This window comes from Dama dama, chromosome 4 (assembly GCF_033118175.1).
Source record: "Dama dama isolate Ldn47 chromosome 4, ASM3311817v1, whole genome shotgun sequence".
NCBI classification, from domain to species: domain Eukaryota; kingdom Metazoa; phylum Chordata; class Mammalia; order Artiodactyla; family Cervidae; genus Dama; species Dama dama.
The window spans coordinates 17,047,253-17,066,013 of record NC_083684.1 but is presented as its reverse complement, the minus strand read 5'-3'; the positions used below and the strand labels follow the sequence as shown (position 1 = coordinate 17,066,013).

General features: G+C 53.9%; 1 protein-coding gene across 1 annotated transcript in view; it reads right to left on the bottom strand.

The window, feature by feature from the left end:
* The window catches only part of CRISPLD2 (cysteine rich secretory protein LCCL domain containing 2), a 65,718-nt gene extending 47,337 nt beyond the window's left edge, over positions 1–18,381 (bottom strand). The window contains exons 1-2 of the mRNA XM_061138313.1: positions 18,252–18,381; positions 1,733–2,047 (exon numbers count right to left, since the gene is read on the bottom strand). Of these exons, the coding sequence (XP_060994296.1) occupies positions 1,733–1,972 (240 nt within the window). The 5' untranslated portion in view covers positions 1,973–2,047; positions 18,252–18,381. The remainder of the gene's footprint in view (positions 1–1,732; positions 2,048–18,251) is intronic.
* Between the last annotated feature and the right edge of the window lie 380 nt (positions 18,382–18,761).

The window sequence follows — 18,761 nt, the reverse complement described above, 5'->3', positions numbered from 1 at the left end:
TGGCTCCAGAGCCTGTCCACTCATAAAACCTCAAAACAGGGTGTCTTAACTCTGTGGGGTTTTACAGTCTACCTCTTGGGATGAGCCTGTTTCAGAGGGCTGTGGCTCAAAGCTCCAGGACATGGATCTGAGACACCCTCTCCAATCAGCGCCGCCTGTTGTTGGGCGGATGGACGTTGGTGGGCGAGGATGCTGGCAGGGGCGAGGGGAGCCTAAAAAGAAACCTACCCTAATTCTCTCCAGCTTTAACCCTAAAAAGCTCTGAATGGCTGCCCCGCGCATTAACATTTTGAAAGGGTGTCCACTCTGCCTCCTAAAATTAGCACAGCCCCTTCAGAACAAACCCCTGGACCGTGTTCTTGAGGGAAAAAAAAGAAATGGTTTCATAAGGAGTCCCCAGGGGACAGCCTTGCTCAGGCTCTACCCAGGCAGGCATCCACTCATCCCTCAGCCAGCGATGGGCCACCTCATCTGGCACAGCAATGCCGAGGGGCCCACAGCCACATGGGCAGGTGCCCGACCGTGAGGGTGACCGAGGTCAGAGCGTGAATGACACAGCGAGTGGCAGCTGAGTGCAGAGGAAGGAGAGGGGCCAGGGCCCAGGCTGCACGGAGCTGCAAACGGGAGTGACGGGGTGCAGACGTGTGGGGTGCGGAGGGGGGCTGTGCACACAGCACCCTGAGACTCCTCTGGCCGCAGAGGAGGAAGCGAAACAAGCTAACCAGACAGACCAGGGCTCCTGACAGGAGGCGTGGGTGCCAGGCAAGAAGCACAGAGGGCCCTCGAGGGTCCAGCCAGGAGAAAGGCTGGAAGAGTGAAGATTTAGGAATTATAACATGATGCCAGGATTCAGAGGGCAAGATGGGAGGTGAGTCCCCCTCCAGGGCTGAGGCTGCCCTGCTAATCAAGGTGTGAACAACATGGGCAGGGAGGGTGGAAACAGCTGGAGAAAGAGTCCCCGGTACCTAGGGGGGCAGCAGAGTGGGGGTGGAGTTCAGACAGCATGGACAGGTGAACGAGAGCGTGGGTCCTGGACTCAGCCGGACCCAGGTCGGGATCCACCTCTGCCTCTGCCAGCTGTGATCCCGGGCCAGTCTGTAAAGTTGGGGGGAACCACAGTGCCCACTTCATGGGGCCGAGAAAACCGGACAAGGAGACATGGGAACGAGGGTGGGGCTGGGGACGGGCACCCGGAGCTGGTCGCCCCTTCTGTTCCTAAGTGCAGGGGCTTCTCTCGAGATACAGGGGACCCTCCACCATCCCTTCTCAGCCTCCTCCTCCCAGCAGAACGCCCCACTGCTCACAGACTCAGCCGCCCCTCGCTGACGGAGGGAGCACCTTAAGAATGGGCTGGAGACCAAGCTGCACGAAGACCTCGGTACCAGCACAGCCCCAGGGCTGAGTGTCTGACTGGGCATGTGACAGGCGTGCCAGCCAACTGTCAAGTGAACACTGAGTCAGCCCAGGTAAGGAGATGCTGAAGTCACTCGGTAAGGAGGAAGTAGAGCTGGGGTCGGACTCACCAGAGCCCACCCCTTGACCCTCACCGCCCCCCGCTCCAAGAGGGCCTGTGGGGAGAGCCAAGGGTGGGGAGCGGGAGCTGAGCTCAGAGAGGTGCAGCCAGGTGCCCAGAACGCAGCCAGGGGAGCCTCTCTGGCCAGTAGCTCCCGGGTCCTGGACCCGCCCCTGCCCCGAGCCCCCACTCCAGGCCAGCCCCAGGCCCGGCGCTCACCATGTACTCCATGTTGGAGGCGGGTGGTGACACCTGGCCCCGCAGCTTGTTATGAAGCATGAGAATCTCCTCCTGGTCTGCCCTGGGGATGGCCCTCCGCGCCCGGGAGTGGGGCGGGTCCCACTGGTATTTGCTGAGCAGCTTCTCTAAGTGTGTGATGTTGGGCAGGAAAAAGCCTTGGGCTTCGCAGAGCAGCAGCACCAGCCCCAAGGGCACGACACCAGTCAGGACACAGGTCATGGCTCCACGCCGGCAGCAAGGCAGGCGGTGACGGGCAGCCTGGGCGCCTGAGGCAGAGCTGGGCGTTCTCGTGCTCTGAAAGGAAACAGAGGGTGGCTGGAGAAGTTGGTCAGTGCCAAACCCGCCACGGCAGAGAGTGGACAGGGCACCCCTCTCTCCCCATTGTGCAGATGTGAAGACTGAGGCTCACAGAAGCTACACCAGCAAGGTCCGGCAGGCAGGAAGTGGTGGAGCTGGGATTCAAGCCAGTGGCCTCCAGCACGGCAAGCGGCCCGATGCCACATGGACATCCTGGCTCGGTCTCTCCCAGACTCAGCTTCTCGTGGCGCCTCCTTTTCTCTCACTCTGAGTCAGCATCTGGACTCATTCAGGGCTCCGGTGAGTCTATGGCCTGAATTAAACTCCATCTCCTGCCCCCATAAGAGACTGCTAAAGCCATTTCAAGTCAGCAAAGGATGTGCCATGAACCAACGGGGGTAGCGAACTTCCTAGGCCCTGTGAAGTAAGACTCAGTTCCCAAACAGGCTGTCAGGCACCCCCAGACCTACCCCCTGCACAGTCCTTCCACGGGGTGGGTAGCCATCACACCCTAGGCCACAGCCTCCCAGGGCCTAGCCACGTGCTCTGCTAACTTGATCCTCGGAGAAAGTGACAGTGGAAAGAGACAGGGCCTCCCAGGGGCACCAGGGTACCCCACTCTCACCCTGTCTCTGCCTGGCAACCCCCCAAACAGCCCAGCGAGCGGCCTCCCTCGGCCAGCTTCTGTCTGACAGTGAGCCCATTATGGGCACTGCCAGATGTGACCCTCCTGGCTGCTGAGTGAGCGGTTCACATGGGTAATTAGCACCCAACAGCCGCATCAGCAGGGCCAAGGAGGGGATGGAAGATGGTGGTTGGGACTCCCGGACCTTCCAGCCCCTCTTGGGGCTGTGCTTTCCAAGGAGTGTTTCTGGAACCCTAGCTCTTGACACATGCCGGGCCAGGGGCCGTGGTGTGTGCCTCGTGGTCACATCAGTTGGGATCACCCCCTCTGAGATCCACGGTGCCGACACCGTTATTTTATGACCCGTCAAAGATCTTCATGATCCGTCCTTGCTTTTGGGCTCCGGGCCCTTTTCCCAAACACCGCCTCTCACTAACCTTTCTTCCTTGGCAGGCATCTTAGGAAAAGCTGTCTTAGTCTTGGAACACACTTACTAATTCTAAAATCCCCCGGCCTGAAGATAATTTATTAGGTCTGAGTTTCCGCTGCGCCTGCGCTCTTTCTCAGAGCCCTTCCTGAGCCTCTGCGGGGGCCGGTCGCCTCATCCGTGTCATCTTCAGCCCTCACGAAAGCCCAGGGGGTCGGTCTGCCCTTGCAACCACTTTACAGATGGGGAGCCCGAGGCTCAGAGAGTTGATCCCAAGGCTGCTTACTGGTAAGACTCAAACCCAGGTGTGATGTCCCTGAGGGCCTGGGGTTTTACAGCATACTGCCTCGGTTCCTCTCACCCTGGGGGGCCAGGGGTCACACTACAGGTCACGAAGTGTGGTCCTCCTGATGACTTGTTGTCTGGTCCAAGAAGACAAGACAGGGCTTGTTGTTCACCCTTGTTTGTTCACCCTCTCGCCTCTGTTTCACCCCCAAGGAAAGTCGATCAGTCACCCAGTGACCTTTATAGGCACCTATTTTGTGCTGCATGGTGGGAGAGGAGGACAACAAGGCACTGTCCCTGGCCTCAAGTGGCCCCCAGTTAGGCTGGGGAGATGGGAGCCCCTGACCAGCGGGATAGGCCTGGCTGAAGACAGCACGGAGAGCTGGAGGGAGGCATCCAGAGACCCCTGGGTGGGCAGGGAGGGAGGCAGCCTGGAGGCTACCCACCCAGAACCCCAGGAGGCCCCTCTGTCATCTCCCACGTGAACAATAGCCAGGGTTTCACTGGTTGCATTGGCGTGGGGCTGCAAGATGGCAGTGGAAGAAGGGGGTCCTCTGGGGCTTGTCCTGGGCACCCGAGAGGCAGAGAGCAGAGCCTGAAGCTATGGGAACGCGGCATTTCCCATCTCTGTTCCCTGGAAACTCTCCAGGGTCCTGACTGGGCTTACGCTTCAGATAAAAGCAGCCGACATGCAGGCGGAGGCCCAGCTCCGTGGCCTCTCGGCCTCTCGGCTAAGGAGTTCCCTCTGGGGCAGAGCCGCAAGGACCGCGGGAGGGCTTCTGTGTGCTCACTCGCCCCGTGGGAATCAAGCCAGTAACACAGACGCTCCCAGGGTCCCTGCCGCCTCCCCGCTTAGTCACACCACCATATATGATCATTTCCCAGCTGCAGAGGCCAGGCTGAAAAGGATGCCAAAAAGTACTGACGGTGGGTTAAGATTTGGGACAAAGCAGGAGCAAGACTGACATCACAAAACGACCATTTGGTGGTCACAGCAACATCCAATTTGCTTTACTCTCCACTTCAGCATCCCGAGGGGCAGGGCACCCCCAAAGGCATGAAACAGGAATTGTTTACATGACTCAACTGGACCAAAAGCTGGGTTTTTTTTAAATCACCAGTGGGCACAATTCAAATAACTCTCAGTAGGGGGAGGGGTAAAAGAACTGTGGGTCAGTGTGGGTGAAATATTATAAAGCAGGTAAAATGGAAGACCTGGAGTTCTGGGATTGTGGGCAGCAACAAAGCTCTAATCCAATGTTGGGCTAAGAAAGTTGTAGAATGTTATGCCAACGGTAGTAGTTATGTACATTTTAAGGTATATAAACCATATTTTGGACAAGTTTATGGATATTATAGGTGGACATGCATATATATGTATGTGTATATTACACAGACATGTATTATATGTGTTTGTACATATATCAGATGGTGTGCGTGCATGTGTTTGTATAGTGAAACCAGTTCGTGGGGTGGTTGACTCTAGGAGGGAAACTGAACTGGGAACAAGAATATGAGGGGACTCATCTTTAATATATTGTTTCTGCTTTAAAATCTCAAGCACATGTGGCAAAGCGTAAGCTCTGTTCATGCCAGGTGGACCAGATGAGTTAGCAGGAATTGTGATGTGGTAACCAAAGCAGGGCATCCTTGGGGGCCGGACCTCATTGGTGAGTGCCCTCTATCCTTTGGACTTGCCTACTTCAAGTTTTTAAAAAATATTAATGAATAGAACAAAGCAAAATGGCAAAGCATGAAAGGACAGTGAAACCGCTGCTGGTTCCAAGTGCATCCTCCTGGCATGTTCTCCTGAACAAGGGTGACCTTATTCGAGAAGGCTTGGTGAGCCGCCTTCACTCTGAACGTTCAACGGCCTCGCACGGTCCAGGGCCCACAGACGGGGCCTTCCCTCCAAGGTTCAGGAGAGAACTGATGAAGCTTCGGGTGGAGCTTCAAAGTTGGGAGAACCACGGGGTTTAGTCAAACCTTCCCCTGGGGAGAAACACAAATGAAAAGAGGCGTTTCTCCAAGTGGCTTCTCCACCTCGAGATGGTCGCTGGCACAGACATGCCGACTTGTCTTGGGTCGGGCCACTCATAGCACCATGTCGGGCGGCACTGCTGGGTCCGAAAGTAGTCTGGCCTGCCTGCAGCTTGGGGCGGGGGTGGGGAGGAGCGGGCTGGGGGGCTGGGGGTCCATGCTGGGGAGGGGCAACGCTTGGATCATGATGGCTTCTAAGTCTGGGCCAGGGAGAACACAGAAGATTCAAGCAGAACTGTAGCAGTAACAGGCCTGGTGTCCCACAACTTTATTCCAGACCACAAACAGGGCTGGCACACAGAGGGAAACACAGAATCCTGGACTGAGCTATGCCTTCTGCAAATTCCTTCATCGGAGTCCCAACGCCAGCCTCTCAGACCATGGCTGGGTTTGGATACAGGGTCTTAGAAGAGGCGATTAAGTTAAAATGAGATCATACGAGTGGGCCCTGCTCCAGTATGGCTGGTGTCCTTGTAAGACGGAGGGATTAGGACACAGACACGCACAGAGGGATCAGCATGTGAGATACAGGGAGGGGACTGCCGTCTACACGCCGAGGAGCAGTGCCTAAAAGAAAACAGCCCTGCCGGCACCTTGATCTTGGACTTCCAGCCTCCATGAGAGGGAAAGAATGAATTTCTGGTGTTTGAACCGCTTGGTCTGGGGTGCTTGGTCCTGGCAGCCCTAGCAGACTAGTATTAATACAAGCATCAGACAATAAATGAGAACTAGGTTCTAAACATCCCGCTGGTGGCTGTATGGAAGGGGGCGAGGAGGGGACAGAGAGCAAATTGGGCGGCCAAGACTGGGATCACGGCTGGAACCTGGGCGGAGGCAATTGGTACTGTGTCTCAGCACAAGGCCATCGGCCAAGGCGACTTCACCAGGCCCTGCCAGCCCCCTGGTCTGGACAGACTATTCAATTTCTGCTGCCCAAACAGCTCAATCAGAACTTAGGAACAAAGCACTTTGGCCCCCTTTCTATCTATAATTTAAAAGAAACTGACTCACAAACATAGAGAGCAGGCTTGTGGTCACGAAGGGGGATCGGGGTGGGGGAGGGACGGAGCAGGAGGCTGGGGTTTGGCAGAAGCAAACTACTATGTACAGGACGCATAAACAACAAGGTCCTACTGTAGAGCGCGGGGAACTGCACTCAATATCCTGTGATAAACCAGAATGGAAAAGAACACGAAAAAGAATGTATATATATATACACACATAACTGAGTCACTTTGCTGTACAACAGAAATAAACACAACATTGTAAACCAACTGTACTTCAATAAAATACATTTTTTTAAAAGTTTTCCAACGGAGACCCACCCACTGCCACCTGGGGCTTTCCAATGACAAGTACAGGCTCCTACCAGGGAGGCCAGTGGGGACTTACCTGGGGGGAGACCCACCACATGCCCATGGCTGCATTTCTCATCCCACCCTCCTGATGATCCAGAGGTTTGGGTTCTACTGCTCCCATCTGACAGATAAGGAGACTGAGGCCCCTGAGGTCTTTGGGAGCCCACCCAAGGTCATACAACTGCAAGCAGAAAACCTGGGGCTGGAACACAGCTCCATCTGGCCTCTGAGCCCCCTTCTCAATGCCACCATGCCTTTCCCGGGGTGAGTTTCCTTGGGGATTTCCCATCACCACCCATGTAGGGGCAGGACCCCCGCAAACAACCCAGCTCACACTGTGACCCTCCCTGCCCTTCTCTGCTTCCTGGGCAGATGGCTGGGCTCAGCAGAGACAGGCCCCACCCCTACTCCAGGTCAGCCAGTGACTCTGTCGAGAAGAAGGCACCCATGTGTCATCCCCAGGGGAGTGAAACATTTACATCATGGTGACATCGCACCACGATGTGCCCCGTCACCGAGCCTAGCACCCACCCAGCCTCCATCTGCCTCTGACTCAAATATGACGCCCACACGGACTCTCTCTGCAACCCTCCAGCCCTCCTGACATCCCCGAGGGGCTCACACTTCAGGCAGGCGGGTTATCCGAGCTCCCTTTGGGGCCTGGAGACGGAGGCCAACACTCTTTGGCTCTTTTGCCCCCCCACTTCTCCCAGGGTGGCCAAATGCAGGCCTCATTTCCAGAGAAGTCCTCTCCACTCTCTGTCCCTGGCCTGCTACCAACAGCATCAAACACCCGCACAGTTGACAGAAATGCAGTCTCCGCGAGGTCTCCTTGGCGGCAGCTGAAACTCCCAGCCTGGGAGACCACAAACAAGATAAGGGCACCAGGGGTGGGGGGAAGGGGGGCGGAGGCGGGGAGACACCGACAAAGCTTTCAAACCCCTCGGTCGACAGCCAGACTCAATCTGGGGTTGGATTCCTGCGGCATCGCCCCAACATGCAGGATGCATTTGGACTCTGGCCGTTTCCCACTCCATTTTCTGGAAAACAAAATTGAGCCTGGGTGATATTCCATGGTATTAGTGAGGTCCGAGGCTGGATTGAGATGGAACCAAGACTTGAGATCCCACTTCCTGGAAGCGTGGAGGGCTCTGCCATTACCCTCTGCCCCGGCTACGAGTCTGTGGACGCCGAGGGCACCCACGGCCCCACGTGCCCCCAGTCCACCTCGGGGGTCTCCTGCCACTCAACTCAACTCTCAGGAGCAAAGTGAAGAAAGACAATGTGAATGAACCTGAAGGCGTCACTCGGCCTGGGCTGCCTCTGCCTGTGTTTAGGAAAGTCTGCCAGAAAGATGAATCTCCGTGGGGCCCGCCATCCGGGAGCCCCGAGGCCGTGCCGAGCTCTCTGCTCCTGCACACTCTGTGCTCGAGGCTCAGCCTGTGACCCCGACCTGCCCGCCCCCGCTGGGGCCCGGCAAATGAACTCCTGCCTGTGAGTTAGGACTCAGCTTTGGGGTCGCAGCTTAATCATGGCCCCAGACCTGTCCACCTTGTTCACCGCTGAATCCCCAAAGTCTGACCTCATCGCAACGAGGAGATCTGTACATTCACTTCGTAAATATTTATAGAACACCGCTGGCATCTTCGTCGATGAACAAGATCAACAGGTCTGCAGGCGTGATTCAGCTCCCAGAAGTTTCTGGAAAGTGGTGACCCTTTGACTCCTCCACTGAGTCTTCATGTGGAGCAGAGACTGATCTGCCTGTGAGGGGAGGAGGCAGGCTGGGGTCAAGGGATGAGCCGTGGGACAAGGAATTACAGGGTCAAAACATTACAGGGTTCGTTGCATGGTTAATGGCTAATCGTACTGGCTATGACAGTAATAATGATGCTAAATGCTGCACAGATCCATTGTTCGGAGAGATTTGAGAAAGACTGGGATTAATAATGGGGAATGAAGTGAAAAAGGCTATTCTCTCTTACTTCAAAGCTTCTGCTTTGAGACAAATCTAATTTTTAAAACTCCTATTACATGTCTAATGCTGGTGGGGATGATAAAAAAAAAAGGCTTCCCTTAAATCTGAAATATGCTTCAGTTCCCTACATGCCTGGGGCCTTAGCCACTTTCTTTCAGCTTCCTGGGGAAGTGGGTTCCGAGATGTCACAGACCGGGTCACAGCATGAATATGATCAGCTGGCCAGGAACCGGATTCACAATGACGGTTATCCGGCTCCGTGGCCGTTGCTGCCCTGAGGCTGGGTCTCCTTCCAGGGATCAGCTGAGCCCTGGGTGTCAAGGACCCAGCAGCCTGCCTCAAGTCTGCTCACACTGGCTGCCTTGCCAGCTAGACTTGGCGCTTCTTGAGGGCTGAAACCAGTGCTAGACTGGCAAATGTTTAATAACGGACATTTGGAAAACCTTGAAATACTTACCCTAATCTGTAGTGTCTACCCATTCCCTTGGTGAAATATCCCCATCACGGTTATTTCAAGCCATTGATATAGGGTCACTGAGCATGGAGTTTCTGGCAAGAGTCCCACAATAACACACCATGATGCAGCTTTTCCACCATACGCATGGAGTAGACAGCAACCACCCCAAGAGCAGAAAGAACAGTGAAGCAGGGTAAAAGATTAGGATACAATAAGTTTTGACTAGTTATTACTTTTATTTTAAATAAGACATTTCGTTGTAAGTTTATATAACATATAATGGTGGTTATGTGCACAGGGAACTATACCCAATATTTTGTAATAAACTATAAGAGCAAAAATCTGAAAATATGTATATGTAGGGCTTCCCAGGTGACACAGTGGTAAAGAATCCACCTGCTAATGCCACAGATCCAGGAGATAGATCCCTGGGTGGGGAAGATCTCCTGGAGAAGGGCATAGCAACCCACTCCAGTATTCTTGCCTGGAGAATCCCATGGACAGAGGAGCCTGGCAGGCTACAGTCCATGGGGTTGTAAAGAGTAGGACATGACTGAGTAATTGGGCGCACGCGCGCACACATACACACACACACACACACACACACACACATGTATAACTGAATCACTGTATTGTACACCTGAGATTTACACGACACTGGACATCAACTATACTTCAATTAAAAAAAAAAAAATGATGGTGGGATTGAACTGGCCCACAACTTTTCCAGAAACTTAACCATCAGCTCCCACAAGCCAGTATGAGCCAGCTCCAGCACGGCACTGGACGACTGGGTCTTACTCAACCCGAAACTTCGAGGCGTATTAACTGCTCAACAAACATTTCTCACCCATCACCCAGCCAACATGTGATGAGTGAGGACAAAGTGGCTGACCTTGTTCTAGGTCCTCTACTCCCAGAATCTTGTCTTTCTCCCTCTCTGCAGACTGTTGGGGTCAATGTGACTATGATCCCTATTTTACAGATGAGGAAACTAACGCTCAACGCAGACGAGCAACTTGCTCACAGTCGTGCAGAATGCCTGCAGACGACGGCAAAGAGCCTGTCACACTCTGACTCCCTGCCTGCCTTGCCCTCGAAAATATCAGGGCAGTTCTGACTTGCGCCCCCATGTCAGCAAGAGCCCCCATAGCTAGCCCCAAAGGCAGGGGCATCAGGGCTCCAAGCTCCCTCAGGAGCACAAAGGAGAACTCAGAATGTGAGCAAGGCTGAAGCAGAGCGGAGTCAGACCCACAAACCACCCAGAAATTCCAGGAATGAAGTGGCGGCTGGGAGGAGGGGGGAGGGACACCCCAGCCTGTCTCGGGCAGATCCCAGGGCTGGGAAGAGCGGCTGGGTAAGTAAGTACCAGACACGCTGAGGGCGGGGATCTCTCTCCTCCACGGGAGCCAGTTTTCCTTAAACCCTTCTCAACAGAATTAGGGAAAGACCATGGAGGACTGTCCCTTCCTTTGTCAACTGCTCTGCCCCCAACCCCACAAAGACGGACAGTAGGCTTAACAAAAAAGGCCACCCCACAGGCACCTTCTTCCCTCCTGTCCCCTCAGCAAAAGATATGTCCTTATGGGATACACAGGGCAACGACTCGGTACGTTTAACTGAATATAATATATGAAACCCATTCAGTTTTTTAAATACTATGCAGAGAACATACACAATTCTGAACAAAAAGAGCACACTTACTCAACAAACATTTGCTTAATCTACTCTGTGCAGAAAAAAAAAGAACGAAAAACAGGTTTGTTCAATGCAAGCCAAGATAATATATGAGAAGCCACTTTAAAGTGACTGGATAATAAATTAACATACTCTTCAAATACCCAGTACATGACGCCTGGGGCCCTTTTCTCCCTTCTGGAAGACATGTGGATGTTTCCTTGGAAACAATGCTCCCAGAAAGCTTTAGATAAATGGCAGGAAACCTCCAGCTCCCAAAAACAAGAAATCGAGGACTCCCAGGAGACAGTGAGGAAAAGTGTGGACAGTGGGTCAAACCCGGTTCGAATCCTGACTCTATGACATAAACCTGGGGGCTGCCCAGAAGGTCCCTCAATCCCTCGGAGTCGCCAGTTCCTCCCGGGCAAAACAAAGTACTGAGTTTCTCCCAGGGCTGGGGGAGAATTTGCAGATTGTGGAAATAGTGGTTCTAAGGAGCCCAAAGGCAGAGTCCTGAGACTCACAGGTGTTCAATGAGTATTTCTTTAGCCCCGGTCCTTGAGGGTGAAACCAGCCATCCCAGATACCTTTCCTCCAGGCTACGGTGCGGGCAGCACCAGGGCTATCCTCCCACCTGAAATGTATGATTCACTGGTGTCAGGTGGTACCTGCAAGGATGAGTCACAGCCTTGAACCGAACTCAAGCATTCTATATAGCACCAGACTATGGAATCTGCACGCAGCCTCTCAGGGGGAAATCCCCAGGGCAAGCCCTCAGGTGACCAGGGAGTGCCTGGGGTATGCAGTGAGCAAAACTCGGTCCCCAGGAGTGGGGCACAGTGGGGGGGGGGGGGCGGTTGGCGGGCATCACAGCAAGCTGGAGGAAGACAGCCTGGGACACCGGAGGTGAGGGTGGACAGAGGTAGGGGCAGTGACCACTCTGGCTGGGGTGAACTCCAGGCATTGGGAACCGCAAGGACAAAGGCTCTGAGACGGTCACTGTCTTGGCCTGGACAAGAAGGGTCAGAGCAGTGTGACTGGGAAAAAGGGGGTCACAGAGGCAAGCAGGGCCAGGCGACCTGGGGCCTCAAGGGCCTTGACAAAGAGTGTTGATTTTACTCTAAATGCAAAGCGGAATGGGGTGTGGGGGTGTGTCTGTGTGTGAGTGTGTGTGTGTGCGCGCGCGCACGCACTTAAGGTGCAGAGCAGATGAAGCCAATGGTGACAGGGTCTGATTTATGCTCTGAGAACCAGGCAGGTGCAGCTCCGCAGATGGAGCTCACAGACGGAACGCTGAACTAAAGAGGCCAGACTTCAGTGATGAAACATCCATGCTGCCCTTGATGTAAAGTTCAAAACCAGGCAAAACCAACCTACCCCAACAGAAGTGCAGAAATGGTTCCCCTCGGGGGTGGGGCTGTGGGAGGGGCCTGAGGGGTAGTCAGGCTCTGTCGCGCTGGGGCCCCGAGTCTGCGCGTGCGCATGCGCACTTGGAGAAAACGCCATCCCCCTGTGCACGAATGCATGTGCTTTCTTCTCTAGCATGTTGAACTTTAATAAAAAGTTTAAGAGAAGAGTTAAAGAGGCTCTGGCTTCTGTTGGAAGAATGCCTCCACAGAAGCAGGAGAAGAGTATTGTGCAAGAGAAAACCCTCCGGGCTCTCCCCTGAATATCAGCGCTGAGACAAGTTCGGGCCCTGAACTCCGACAGCCCTTCGAAGTGAACCTGAAGGTGCTGGAGCCCAGAGAAAGCCCTGTGCGGCCGGGGCCTCCCACCTGGGCCAGACAGCTACTCTGCCAGACAGGGCCCGGTTCATCCTGGTCTGAGAGGGCACTTTGTCCAGCGATGCCAAAGCTGAAAATATCTCAGTCCCCGGGAAGCCCGTCCTTGACGGTTCCCGGGAATAAACAGTGTTTTTAAAGCAGCCAGTGCTTTCCCCCCATGAGAACAGACTGGCTGTGTTGGGAGCCGGATGGGGGCGGGATGGAGAGACGCAGTGGACATGTTCGGGCACACAGATGTATTTTGAATGCTGGAGAGGAAACAGCCCATTCTTTAGAGGGGCCGCTTAGGGGTCACCAACAGACGGACTTCACAAGCTCCTGGGCACACGGTCTAAACACAACTGAAGGAAAAGGCTGGAACCCTCAGGACACTTGCTCAAGCCCTAGAGCGATGGGTACCAGCAAACCTAGCGTCATTCCGGAAGAAAGGCCTAGAAAAACGCCAACAACTTGCTCTCAGGGGCCTCCGCTCTGGACAGAAGATGTCATTCTAGCTCCCAAGCCACTGGCTCTATCCCTGCCACGGGACTTCTCTGTGCTCACACGAGGTCCTGTAAACAGAACCTTCCGCCCCAATCAGCCGGCCCCACCCACCCCATTCTGGGGCCCCTGCCCAGGGAAAGTCTTCCAGGCTTTCCCGGGCAGTGGGTCCCACCCTGGAGCCTGCACCAGAAAGTGCTGGAAGTCGCGCTAAAGCACAGATTGCTGGCCCCACCCCCACAGCTTTTGGAGGTCTGCAGTGGAGCTGAGAATTGGCATTCTGACAGCTCCCCTGGGTGCCGCTGCTGGCCCTGGGACCTCACTTTGAGAACCGCTGCTCTAGGTGGTACCAGCCTCTCAAATCTCCCCATGCTGTACCTTAGTCTGGTGTTTCCCAAACTCCAGCCCTTGGCACACCCGCTTCCCCAAGCTTTGCCCACCTTCCTACCATCTCCCTGTTCTAGTTCATAGTTCTTATTTTTATTTGTTGGTTCTCTGGGAGTTCAAAGAAATTTATATTAAAAAGGGAACCTTCAGAACTTCCTGGTGGTCCAGTGGTTGAGACTCTGCACTTCCAATGCAGGGGACACATTGACCCCTGGTTGAGAACTAAGCCCACATGCTGTGCAGGGCAGCCAAAATTAAAAAAAAAAAAGTGGGGAGGAGGGACGTTCTATGATCAGCATGTGCAGAGAACCCGATCCCTTCTGCTGTGAACAGAAGGCAGGAGTGAAATGAACCTCGATGAAAATGGAGCAGAGCTGCGACCAGAGGTTTCATTGTAGAGGGCGCTCTGTCTTTGTTGTAAAGGGAGGTCAGTTTTGTAAACGGTGGGTTGCTGCCGGGTCAGCACACAGGTTCAGTCACCTTGGGGACAGGCCCAGATGGGCTTCACACACTGTGGGGGACACCGATCATCCCACCGTGACCTGCTCTCAGGTATGAAGGCCACACCGTGACTCCCCTGTGCCCCGCAGCTTAGAGCAGGAAATCCAAATTCAGCACAGCTGACCCCATCAATGGGCAGGTCCCTCTCCCAGCATACCCCCCAATGTCCCACCCACCCACTGTCACCTTCCCTGCCAGGAACACCACCTCTTTGCTCTAAAAGGACTTCTGTGTGTGCATGCTAAGTCACTTTAGTCATGTCTGACTCTTTGCGACCCCATGGACTGTAGCCCACCAGGTTCCTCTGTCCATGGGATTCTCCAGGCAAGAATACTGGAGTGGGTTGCCATGCTCTCTTCAAGGAAATCTTCTCGACACAGGGATCGAACCCAAGTCTCCTGCGTCTCCTTTTACCACTGAGCCACCAGTAAAAGAACTTCTAGGATCTTATCAAATCAGCTGCAGCAGTTGCCAGCTGGATGCCAGTCCCCAGTTCTAGAGAGATCCAGGAATTTTCAATCCAAAACAATGTCAGGGAGGGTCCATTCTGGGACCACTTGACTACAAACAAAATGAAAGGTGGATTCTTTTTCCTTCCAGGATTTTACCATTCTGCACTCACAGTAGGAAATGATCCAGAAACTTGGACTGAAAATGTGGGATTTCATAATTTATAATATTTTTTTAAAATGATGGTCCAAAAGTTGCATAATCCTCATTAGGACTTTTCTTTTTTCCCTTGAATTTGTGGTTTTTTCCTAAGCTGACGCAGCACTTGGGGCAATCAGAGAAGATAAATTTCCCTGGGGCTGGACCACGAGAAACTGTCTGTCCCCACAATCTTGGGTTGGGGGGGTTGTCTATCACCAAGTACCCACAAATGCACAGCCTGGGGTACAAGATGTTCCCCAGGACAACATCTCTGACAGGAATCTCTGCCAGTTACTCTCCGGGGTGAGGGGTGGGGAAATACTGTGAACACTTCCCCCAAAACACCCAGACGCCCCATTCTCTATGCTCATGGCAGAAGGCCTTGATTCCTCCTGGAAGGAGATGATCTCAGTTGATGCCTCTTCAAGACGAAAGTCAAGAAAAAGGGACACATGATCCTTAATAAGGTAAAAATAAGGTTACCATGGGATCCGCCTATTCTACTCATAGGGGTAGAACCAAAACAACTGAAAATGGGTGTAAAAAAAAAGTGTACACAGATGCCAACAGCAGCATCATGCGCAACAGCCAAAAGGGGGAAATGGCCCAGACTCCCAGCAGTGGATGAGAGGGTCAGTGAAGGATGGTCTCTTCTGCCCACACCACGGGAGAGTATTCGACCACAAAAAAGTGTGCAGCAGTGACACAGGCTCCAACATGAATGAACCTTGACCATGTTATGCTCAGTGAGAGATGCCAGACACAGAAAGTCACATACCAGATGACTTCTCTTACACAAAACGTCCAGAATTAAGCAAATCCAGAGAGATAGAAAGCAGATGAGCAGTTGCCAGGGGCTGAGGAGGACAGAATGGGGAGTGACTGTTGATACTGGTTGTGAGGTTTCCTTTCGGAGTGATGAAAATGTCCTGGAATTAGACAGTGTTGATAGTTTCACAACACTGCTAATGTACTAGATGCCACGAAACTGTGTACTTTAAAATGATAAATCTCATGTTATTAGTATTTTATAACACTAAAATCATTTTTTTCCAAGGGGGAAAAAAAAAGAGCATAACTGGTCCTACCAACCACTACCCAGAGCAGCCTGACCCTCCCTGTTCCAGAACAGAGTGTGCTCCCCTTAGGACTTTACGAGGGGCTCCAGATCCCTATTGTAGTCAGCTCAGTGAACTGAAGACGAAATGAAATGACGCCTGTGTTGTATTTTCCTTTCTTGACAAGCCATCAGCCCCTTTGAGTGATGCTGGGTTTGCACATCTGGGACTGATCAAAAACCAGTGAGTCTGCAAAAAAAGGAGGGGAGAAAGGCTTCCTAGGTTGGGAGTAAGCAGACACAGAGGCACCTCCCATACATAGTAAATTACTCTGGTGACAGAGAAAAGAAATGTTCCAGCTCCCACGAGGCCAAAGAGGTCAGCATTCAGAGGTCCTGCCTTTAAGAGCCGGTTTTCAAATGCAACCTACAGAAAAACCCAGGTATCCAATGTGGGGTCTCTGAGTGAGGGATGAAGTGCAGGGGTCTTCAGAGACCCATGCTCCGCTCCTGAGGCCCCAGCCCCTCCCTGTCCAGCCAACTCTCCTTGGCAGTCCAGAGGCAGGGCTGTGGGAGCAGCTGGCATTGCTCTGGGTTCCCCAGCAGGGCCCCTGCATACTGATGCAGGTACCTGTCGGCAGAGTGGATCCCAAGCCCCCATGTCACTGTCCCCTCTCCAGCCCCACCCCTAGTCAGAGCCGGGGAATTCAGACCCCACACGGCAGAAGCCTTGCCCAGAAGCAAGCTCTGAGCTGACAGTCATGTGGCCAGTCATCGGAACGGCATCTTTTTCCAGGATCTGAGGGAGGACCCGGTTAGGATGGCAGCTCTCCCCGACCCTGCCCATGTCATGCTGGGTACATGCCTTCATCACTCGGAGCCTCAATTTCCTCCTTGTAAAAAGGAGGACAGTCCAGCTCACAAAGAAGTCAGTGGGATGGGTCATCCATGTAAAACCCCAGTCATGTCTGACCCACAGTGCCAGATGAATGTAAGCTACTGATAGGATTACAAACGCAATCATTACTATTTCTACTCCTATTTTTTGAGAGACTGTAAAAATCAAGATCACTCTTTTCATTCTCTTCCCTGACTGCATCGTCAGGGATGGGCTGGGCCCAACTCTGCTAACTGTGTTTTACCTGGAGGCCCTCTCAAACAAAACGATCCCTCAGATTTGAAGGTCAGGTTCAGAGGTGGAGTTAGCTATTGAACAGAGAAGTGTCTTAAAGGAGGCAGGACTCAGCCCTTAAGTGTGAAAGTTAAGTGCAGACAGATAGACCTGAGGTGACAGCATCACACACAACCATCAAGTGCACAAAACAATAGGCCCAAGAGTTCCCCTCTGGATCTTTTTGGAGAAGGGGGCATGCCTTTCATCCTGTCCTTCACATCCTGGCCTCTCATCTGTCAGGTTCTAGCCCTAGATGCCCTGACCCTTCTGGGGAAGGCAGGCTTACCCTAATCTGCCAGGGCAAGGAGCCCAAAGGCTCAAAGTGGAAACTCACAAGCCCGCTCTTGGTTGGAAGGTGAGCTGAGCATCTGTCAACTCCCAGATGCTTCCCTTGACCAGAGCAGTAACTCACCTTCCAGCTAACAGACACTCAATTCAAACTGGACTTCGATGAGCTGGCGTTAGCCAGCTGGCTCGTCCACCAGCCCAGCCCTTGAGGGAGGCTCTGAGTCTCTACTGCTCAGGGGGCTGGCCTTGGCTCTTCCACTGGGGGTCACAAATCTCCCAGACCCCAGAGCTGAGCCCTCAGCTGCCAGCGGTTCCCCCCACCAGAAGTTTATACAGATGTCTACTCTGGCTGAAGAAACCCAGGAACTCTTCCCAAACCTGTAGGAACTGGACATGTGCCACGCCCGGACACATCCACAGCCTTATGGGGCTTTGAAGGCAGACAGAACTGGGTCCCAGCCTCCGCTCTGCCTGGACACTTCACCTCCCTGACCCTCAGTGCCTGCCTCTGAAACACGGGAAGAGGAAGACTCCCTGGAAGGTTGGTCGCAAACACTACCATAAAGGGGCGTGGCTTTGTAAACTGCCCAACAGAATACACACGCCGCTAGGATCACCTCAAGCCTCCACACGTGGGCAGAACACATTCAAACTCCTGCCACATGCTCTCCATTTATTGACGCCCACTGTGTACACAGGGATGCAACAGATGCTGGCGAACTGCACAGGGAAGGCAAGAGCACACACAGCCTCAGGGAGCACGATTCTGTGGTCAGACCGGCTTTGAGTCCCAGGCTCCCTAGCTTCTAGCACGTGAGGTCTCAGACAACTTGCCCTCGCTGAGACTCAGTTTCTCCATCTGCATAAGGGCATGCCGCCGAGCATGGTTCTAAAATGCAGGAGGCGTGCACAGCTAACTTGCCTGCACACAGTAAACCCTAAGAGATGACATCTGCTCTGGTTATTCCAGCTCCTAGGAGATTGAGGGGGTGGAGAGCACGGTGCAGAGAGAGGAATCTCAGGCACACTCACCTCCCTCCGCAGGGCTCAACCACCTCCTCGCCGGCGTCTCCTGCGTGGAGTGGCGGCGACAGCAGCACAAGCACAGAGGACACAGCCGGCAGGTCGCGGGATAAGGCACTCTCGGGTCGCCGAGGGATGCAGTGGGTCGGAGGACCGTACGCGCAGCCTCTTGTAGGCTGCCCGGACCCAGGGGCCACGCCCCCGGCGGCCCTAATAGGGTCGCGCCGCCGTGACCCCGCCCCTCCAGGCCCTCCCCTCCCCCCCCCCGCCCCCTATCCCCACCGGCCCCGCCCCTCCCGGCCTCGCCCCACCTAAGAGCCTGGCAGACTCCGGGCGGCGCTGGCGCCTCGGGTCCGGGGCGTCGCAGGGAGGGCGGGACCACCCGCGTCCTAAGAACTCGGCTTGAGAAAAGGAGGACACGCTCAGTTTCCTCATCATGACCATAAAAATAGCGTTTCCATTGAGAACTTAACGGTGCACCCAGCGCGGTGCCAAGCACTTTCCACCAGGGGTTTGCAA